This window comes from Carica papaya, chromosome 8 (genome assembly GCF_054855325.1).
Source record: "Carica papaya isolate Zhongbai chromosome 8, ASM5485532v1, whole genome shotgun sequence".
Taxonomy (NCBI): Eukaryota; Viridiplantae; Streptophyta; class Magnoliopsida; order Brassicales; family Caricaceae; genus Carica; species Carica papaya.
Genome location: NC_142316.1, coordinates 33,756,208 through 33,764,578, shown reverse-complemented (window position 1 = coordinate 33,764,578; position 8,371 = coordinate 33,756,208). Strand labels below are relative to the sequence as shown.

Here is an 8,371-nt window from a genome sequence, read left to right as displayed (position 1 = left end):
TTAAATTCATCATACTTTTGTTAGTTGATATTAGTCTTTATTGTCTTCTACTTTATTCAACTATAGAATTATAGTTATTTTCATAAAATATATATATATATATATATATATATATTAAAGATCAATTTTCATATTATGTTATAATATTTAGTTTTTAACGTTTTTTATTTGTTTCAAATATTTAGTTTCTTTCAATTTTCAAATGGTTAAATTATTTTCGAATATTTTAAAGTTTAAAATAATAATTTTATTTAATTAACCAAATTAATAATAATATTGCATGTTTTTTTGTTATTAATTAATTAATTAGTTAATTTTTTTTTTATATTTTTTAAAATCAATCAAACATAATTTAATTATTTTGATATTTTTCATTATGAAATAGAAGGACAGTAAACATTTAAAATAAATAGAAATTGTAATGAATGTTAAACTTATCTAAATTAATTTGATAATTTATCCAAATTAGATATAATGTATGTATATATATATATATATTAGAATTTACTTTAAAATAAAATAAGATTAAAAAAAAATCAGAAGAAAAGATTAACTTTTATTAAGGTAAATTTATGTAATTAAAAAGAAAAGCTGGCCTTTTCCTGTCATAAAAGAAAATAAAGTTGTTGACATGTTTGGTGAATGCTTGATTGTATAACCTCTCACAACTTACTTTATCATAACATCTTTTCTTTTATATATATATATATATGTATATATAAAACTAGCCATGTGCTTGCTCTTTTTCTACTCATCATTCTTACACACTTATCTTAGACAATCATATATATATATATATATATATATGACTACACATATGTCAACTTCTTTTCTTATTATATATATATATATATACATATATATTATGAGTAAGATAAAAATTTATTTATAATATTTATTTTAGTAGTTTTACCTGGAATTACAATGATTAAATTGAATTAAATTTTAATAATTTTATTATATTTTTAGACAAAAAAAAAATATTTTACGACTCTTACGTGCTCTTAATTTAAGTAGTCACAGCATATTAAAAACTCGAGTTAATTTTTTGTACAAGCATTATTTTAAAATAGATTTAGAGTAGATTGACTTCATTCATTTATGAACTTTGACACAATTGTTGTTTTCCATCTGGACAAAAAACTGAAACAGAGGAGGATATTTCATTTGAGAATATATATATATATATATATATAGATTCTAAAACTTCTGTAAATAGAAGCCAATAACGTTAGAGAAATTAATTTAAGTACAATCAGATAGAGATATTACAAAGATGAAGAAAGAAAAGACTAGAAATTAAGAAAGGAATGTAGAATCATAGAGGTAAAAGGTCTTCATACACAAACTGGGCATTTAACCAATCCATTTTCATTACAGTCAGGACATCTAATACACAATTCATGATCACGAACAGCTCCCATCATCTCCCCATCTGCAAATATTCTCCGACTGCCATTGCAGGAGGAACAGACCAAGAACCTCATGTTTCCACAGCCATGGCAGGGACCATTATAAACACCTAAACCTGGTATGCCTTGCAGCAGCTTCTTGAGCTTGCCTTGCTCGTGCAAACCCACAACTTCATCAGCTCCACCTATGTACTTTCCCTTTATGAAAAGCCTTGGAGGAATCACTCGGCCACCAAGAATCCGCCATAGCTCCTCTCTGTACTCCAAGTCCATCGAAACATCTCTTTCGTGGAACGTTACTCGAAAGCTTTCTAACAAGAATCTGATGCTGTGACAATCCTCAAATGTCTTCCTTATCCCTCTCAAACTCGTCGTGTAGAAGATGACTGTGTTTTCTCCTCCCGGAGGACATTTCTCTTCAAATTCTGGTAAAGACTGGTTCTCATTATCTTGATCAGCAGTGCTTTTGTTATCTTCCAAGATGTCCTTGCAATGCTCTATGGAGGGTTCTGAGATGTCATCTTGGTCACCATGACTACTCAAGTAATTCTGATAATCAGACTCAGTTTCTTCATCTTTCTGATCATCTTTAATGACCTGTTGATGATCAGCCATGGGATTATAAACATTTTGAATATTTCTGCGAACTGGTAACTGGGTATGAGTATTTTGGTTGTGTGAGTGGTTTAAGTGAAGGATTAGACCTTGTTTGAAGGTGGTGATTGTTGGGTTAATGAGCTTGAGTTTCTTCAAGACTCTTCCTTTCATGGCTTTCATCTTGGATCTTTTTCTTTTTTCAAACCCTACTATTCAGAAAAGGGTATGGGATATGAATATGATAAAACAGGGAGAGTAGGGTTTAATCTGAAATGAGGATTGAATCTGTAATGGTTGCCAACATGAAAACTGAAAGGCTGTTCGCTAGCTAGTCGCTTTTAAAAGTTGTGAATGATGTCTGAACAGTGGGGTAGTCCTAGTCCTAGTCCATCCTCCCATCACAGGCCACTAATTTACCAATTACCAACAATTTGGTGCCTCATCAATCATCATAATTAGACATAACAAAAGGAAACCCAAAAGCTAGGTGCTTCTCCTCATGTTATCAATGTCAGAATATTTAGACCAAATGCTGTCAAGTCTATGAGTAAAGTTTGTGTATGATTTGTGTATAATTAGGGCTGAAATTGAATCTATACTTGAAACACGGTACATAGTAAACATATTAGCAATTTAATCCTCTAAATAAATACGTGATTGTTTATTTCTTACGAATCAAAATTTTATTTTTTTCTAAAATTTCACCGTATTAGTAAATATTAACTTATAGTTTAAATTCAGGTTGAATTTTTTTTAAAAAGACTATAAATTGATGATAACTAAATTCTGATTCAATCCAACTCTTATAACGATCATCCAATTCTTTACAATACTTCACTAAACTTTTTCAATGGATTATTTTTTGGGTTTCCATGAAAATGCTTATATAAGAAAGTTAATCTCATGCCATCGTATTGTCGAGGAAATATTTTTCTCATTTCTTAAACTACAATCACTCAAGTAGTCATTGAGTTCTTGAATCTTAATATAGGGATATGATATAATATCTTAAGTTTTCCCCACTTTTGATATAAATGTTTTACACTACTACACATATGCTTAAATAGCCAAAGTACTTTGTCACATTTGCAGAAGTTAAAATTATGAAGTAAACAAAAAAGGAAAAAAGAAGATGATGGTATTCTGATGCTTTTTACATGCTAGCCAATGTCTTCTATATACTGTAACATTGGGTAAATGTCTTTTGCATGCACATCAAAGCAAATTGTAGCTTTATTGTGCATCATACTTTAAGCACAACTTACTGCAAACATCAGAGCTTTAGACGACTAAAAGCACAACAAAGTTGTTGCAGTAAACTGCCCATAAACACAATTTTACAACACATTCGTATTATCTTTATGGCAGTGATGCTGAATAAGCTAGAAAGAATAATCATAGGAGCTATTAAATGTCTGCTATGGAAGATACAAATCCAATGTTGAATCCAAAGGCAATGCAGGTGAGCTCGCTCTTGTTTGCATCATACATCTTCATTTTAAGCGAGTATGAGCCCTGTAGAAACCAATTCAGACCAAACCGAACCCAATTACATATATTATAATACCAAATAAAACTAATCTTTCCCCTTGTAATAGTAGCACAAGGTTGAATGTGATTGTTGATGAAACCTAAATGTTTACCACCGAAGATGGACATTAAAACATTCAATAGTAGTGAAAGTATATAGTCGAAAATTTACGATGCTACTGGCGAAATTTCAAATGCATCAAGTTGATTAACATGGTTTTCTAATTGCCTGAAAAGAACTTAGTTTTAATGCATGAAAATTGAATTGAAAATATTCTTCCTCCAAACACATAAAAAAATGTCTGAGCAGTTAATGGGAACAATCAAAAGTGACTATGATCAAACTTTCATAAGTTGTTCTGGTTGTGTTTATTAGAGTCGTCAAATATAGATTTGAAATTTGTTTAACATAAATTTAATCCTAAACTCAGTTCAAATCGTAAAAAGTAGATTACCTACCAACTTATCTGAATAATTTTTTCCTATGTCAATGCAGACATTAAGTAAAAAAATCAACTTACTGGTGGAGTATATCCTGGCAAAACTTGTGAGTGGGAGACTACAAAATCACCAGTGTCTACAGGGCAAGAAGTCTCCGAACAAAGGTCATGTATCTCAGTGTGAATGTGCCATCCAAAGTAGGAAACTTCTATCACTAATTTCCCACCTGAGATTGCTCGATCTGCATATTAGCATAGAAGGGATTCACAAACACCATTTAAAGTGTAATTGCAGCATAACCCAATTACCAGTATCTCCAAAGTTAAAAAAGAGGGGTGAAAACACAGTGTGACTCTTTGTAATTTTTTCTTTGTTGCAATTCATATACTCTAATTTCCTTCTGTTCTCGTGGTTCAGTTGCTTGACTTTTTAAATAAAATTGATAAGATTTCCATATAACACCCGCGCATGTTTGATTTAAGTATAAATAAATCAAATTTAAAAGAAAAACTAAACAAAAACTATAACGTCATATAAAATGAAGAAAAATTCAAATAAAAAACCGAATTGCCACAACAAAGAAACAGAATATTTGAATTATAATAAAATTAAACTACTTCACACTAAAAAATCCCAATCGGTTTCTTGAACTTTACAGCATTGTGATCAAGTCATAAAAATCCATACAATCCGAAGTAAATAACCAAATTAGTTGATGCTGGTGAAGGTTGAGGTTATAAAGATTGAAATATTTTCCTCATAAATTCTTTCATTTCGAGGTGAATAAGCTCTCATTTGATTTAGCTTCAAAGTACCATAAATTATCCGAGTATACATACGGCTAAATCCAAAAATTGAGGTAAAGAGAGGTGAAAGTGATTTATACATACCTGTATTTGCAGAGATGCTGAAGGTGGCTTGCTTGCCTCTTGCTACTGGGTTTGGTGATATTTCAACCCCTTGAACCCTGACACCGTAATCAGCCTTCCTATCTGCACTATAATCAACCCCAAATTGAGTAGGAAATTTGACGGGAAAATTCTTATATAACATGAAAAGAAGAAGAGGAACTTTCATTCCTGAATATTCAAGAACAGAAATATCGTCGTATAAGAATCTGATTCAAGAACATAGTAATCAAAAGGCTTAAGCAACTGACCGCAGTACTCGACGTCGGTGGCGAAGGTCAAAGGTACAATCCCACAAAGCGTAATGACCGCCGCGAACTTGTACTCCATGGATTCTCAGATGACCTCAAATTTCTCACCAGCAAAATTAGGGTTTTTGAGTTTTCAATCCTGCGAAATTATACGAGATTTCAAAGAGAGGCGCGGATAAAGAGTTTGATTCTGAAGAAATGAAATGATAAGAGATTGAATTGTAGTTTGATTCTGTGCGGTAATCAACAACGCTGGAGGTGATCTTAACCGTTTAAACGAATAGGAATAAGGAGACGAACGGTCGGGATTCTATTAAGCGCTTGATTTGACGGGCGGCGGATTAGTTATAAGATATACTAGATTGGTAGTTTTGGGGAGTCGGCGAGAGCCGTTAGGTGGTGCTGTCATCTGCGTTGGCGCCATTTTTAAAGTATTTTGACGGCGTTATCCTTTTCTTTTTAAAATGGAATTATTACTAATTTTGGTTTTTTTGTGAATTAATTAATTTATTTATCATTTAGCTTATGGTTTTTGTTGTTAGGTGACGTTTGGAGTAAGTTTAAATTTTTATAAAATATATTAAATATTATATTTAATTTTAATATGAAGGTTAAAGTTTTATCAAAAAACAACACTAATATATAAAATTTCAAATAAAATATAAAAAATATATATTATTTTGAATTTAATTAAAATTTTCATTCTAAAAAAATAGATAAAATTTGTAGCCATGATAAAGAAAATGGGCCCGGCCCAAATGACAATGGGCTGGGATTGTATCGACATTAATAATATAATTTGACTTAAATTTATAAATTTTTATCAAAAAATAAATAAATAAAATATTAAGCTAAGTAATAATTAATAAAATAAAATTAATTAAACTTTAAAGATAAATAAATAAACAATTATTCAATTAATGTAAAATTATCATTATGGTTAAACATCGAAATGGAGCTATCCTGTTAGATCCTCCATCTTCATGTTCACTTTATAATGACTGCAAATCAAGACACAAACCAAATCTGATTTTAATTAACTTTCTCTGCTTTACTTTTATCCATCAATGGCGGATTAATCCTTCCTGACTCTCTTCTCCACAAAGCCATATCCTCTCTCTCTCCCTCTCTCTCTCTCTCTATATATATATATTGTGATATTACAAGAAAGAACATTCAAGATTCAGAAATGAAAGAATGAGAGATCATGTACAATGCAAAACAAATTTCACTATGATCATATAAAATGGAACCTGATCTATGAATTCCAAAAACAAGCAATGAATTTTACAGTGACCCAGGAAAGAAAAAGAAGCCATCGTGTATTAAAAAAAAAAAAAAAAGCTTTGTGTGTATAATCCTGGTTTTGCCATGATCAGTGCTAATTTCTGGTGGTAATCGCCAAGGGAACCACCTCGGCGAGAGGCGTTGACACGGGCGTCGGAATCGGCGAAGTCCGGCAAACAGGACAAGTTGGATGCATCCTCAACCATGGGTCAACGCACTTGACGTGAAACAGATGCTTACACTCCGGCAATAACCTCAGCACGTCGCTGCTCTTATAATCCGCCAAGCAAATCGAGCAGCAGCTCGCCGTGGAATCCGCCTTCTGTAACTTCACCTCGGCGTACACCACCTTCGGGTAGCTCTTGATGGTGTCCTCATCTAGCCCGACGTCGATGACGAAATCTCCGGCCATCTGGGTGTCCGTCGTGACCCTCTGCTGAGTCGTCGACGACGAGCTATGGCTGGATTCCTGGTGGGTTCTGGTGCAGTAGTAAGAAGCTAAGGTGATGGTTGTAATGAGGAGGAGGATTCCAACGGAAACACCGATGCCGTAGCCGAATCCGCCGATGGAATTGGAACCCAGAAAGCCGCCGGAGTCAGCTGGGGAGGTGGAGTTCATTTTGGAGGAATGAGGAGAATGGTTTGCTGGACAGCCATGGATTGGCTGTGAAGAAGACTTAATGGGTTTAAAGATTTAAAAAGTCAACGGTAACATGAGAGGGAGAGAGAGAGAGAGAGAGAGAGAGAGAGAGGAGAGGTGTATGTATAGGTGGAAGGAAATACAGGTAAGGGTTTTACTAGGGAACTATGTATTTGTTCTTTGAAAGTAAAAGAGGAGGTTATATAAAAAAATATAAAACATGTGATAACATTATCATTTTCTCTTCTCTCTTCTTACCCTAATCTTGGTTGCAAGTTTTATATATATATATATATATATATATATACATATGTATATATATATATGTGTGTGTGTGTACAAACACATATATGCTTTTTGCGGGAAGGTTAATTATAGAGGTAGAAAGAATACATTCTGTGTGTTGGGAAATGATGTTGTGGGCTAATAATTCCTTTCGTACGAATAAATATTAAATAGAGTACTTAAACAACAATTAACTAAAGTATTAACTTTAAAGGTTTATGATTGATGGAGAAGAAAAGTAGATAATTAAAGATTAAATAAAGTGAGTTAATTGTAATTAATTTGTTACCCATAAAAAAGATGGCCCAGAAATTTAAATGAAGATGTATGTATTAAAAATTTTAAATGCGAAAGTGAAATAAAAATTTTGATTAACATCTCTTACACAATAACCATAAACGTATTCAACGTATGAAAGAATAAGCTAATTAAAATAAATACTCGAAATAAAAACTATAAATAGAACTATAAAATTTTTAGGCGTCTAACTCGCCGTCTTCCTGCGGAACGGGCTCGGGAACCACGTCTTTCTGATATGAAATGGTTAAGTAAGGAATGAGCTACACTAACCCAGTAAAAACATTACACTATCTCACTGCCACAGAAGTAAAGATTTGTAGAAAATAAAAACGACTAATTGATCATAATTTATAACAAACTCATTTATTACTGATAAAAATATTTACTATCCACTTACCTCGGTGAGATTCGTGAAATTAACATATGGAAACAATAACATTATAACCATCATAAAATCATATACGCTTTGTAACATAACACATGTTATACTTTTGCACTTCAATAATCAGACAACAAATTTCCTCTTTTACCAGCCTACTAGTATTCGTGGGAATCCATAGGGGGTCCCCGTTACACGTGAACCATTAACATTAATAATCTGATTCCAGGCCCGTCCCCATACTCCGTCCGGTATGAGCGCCAAAACCATGAACCTCAATACCCCGTCTGGTATGAGGGTGAAATGGGTCGTCCCCATACTCCGTCCGGTATGGGCGCCAA

General features: G+C 32.6%; 3 protein-coding genes across 3 annotated transcripts; all 3 read right to left on the bottom strand.

Moving 5' to 3' along the window:
• Positions 1 to 1,323: 1,323 nt before the first annotated feature.
• LOC110810575 (Glutaredoxin family protein) lies at positions 1,324 to 2,625 on the bottom strand. The gene has a single exon (XM_022036774.2). The coding sequence runs from the start codon at positions 2,187 to 2,189 to the stop codon at positions 1,338 to 1,340; it is 852 nt and encodes a 283-aa protein (XP_021892466.2). The 5' UTR covers positions 2,190 to 2,625; the 3' UTR covers positions 1,324 to 1,337.
• A 503-nt stretch (positions 2,626 to 3,128) lies between these two features.
• Positions 3,129 to 5,488, bottom strand: LOC110810567 (uncharacterized). The gene is made up of 4 exons (XM_022036764.2): positions 5,140 to 5,488; positions 4,871 to 4,972; positions 4,061 to 4,221; positions 3,129 to 3,524 (listed from the first exon to the last, which is right to left on the bottom strand). The coding sequence occupies exons 1-4, from the start codon at positions 5,216 to 5,218 to the stop codon at positions 3,417 to 3,419; spliced, it is 450 nt and encodes a 149-aa protein (XP_021892456.2). The 5' UTR covers positions 5,219 to 5,488; the 3' UTR covers positions 3,129 to 3,416.
• Positions 5,489 to 6,349: 861 nt separating this feature from the next.
• On the bottom strand, positions 6,350 to 7,237 carry LOC110810581 (RING-H2 finger protein ATL70-like). Its single transcript, XM_022036787.2, has one exon. It carries the CDS (start codon positions 7,043 to 7,045, stop codon positions 6,521 to 6,523), a length of 525 nt encoding a protein of 174 aa, XP_021892479.1. The 5' UTR covers positions 7,046 to 7,237; the 3' UTR covers positions 6,350 to 6,520.
• Between the last annotated feature and the right edge of the window lie 1,134 nt (positions 7,238 to 8,371).

Bases quoted from the DNA above. Each gene is read 5' to 3' on its own strand.
- LOC110810581 (XM_022036787.2), bottom strand. From the start codon at position 7,045: ATGAACTCCACCTCCCCAGCTGACTCCGGCGGCTTTCTGGGTTCCAAT.
- LOC110810567 (XM_022036764.2), bottom strand. From the start codon at position 5,218: ATGGAGTACAAGTTCGCGGCGGTCATTACGCTTTGTGGGATTGTACCT. The intron at 4,222-4,870 runs GTATGTATAAAT...GCTAATATGCAG, and splicing joins CAGCATCTCTGCAAATACAG to ATCGAGCAATCTCAGGTGGG. The intron at 3,525-4,060 runs GTAAGTTGATTT...TGGTTTCTACAG, and splicing joins TGCCAGGATATACTCCACCA to GGCTCATACTCGCTTAAAAT.
- LOC110810575 (XM_022036774.2), bottom strand. From the start codon at position 2,189: ATGAAAGCCATGAAAGGAAGAGTCTTGAAGAAACTCAAGCTCATTAAC.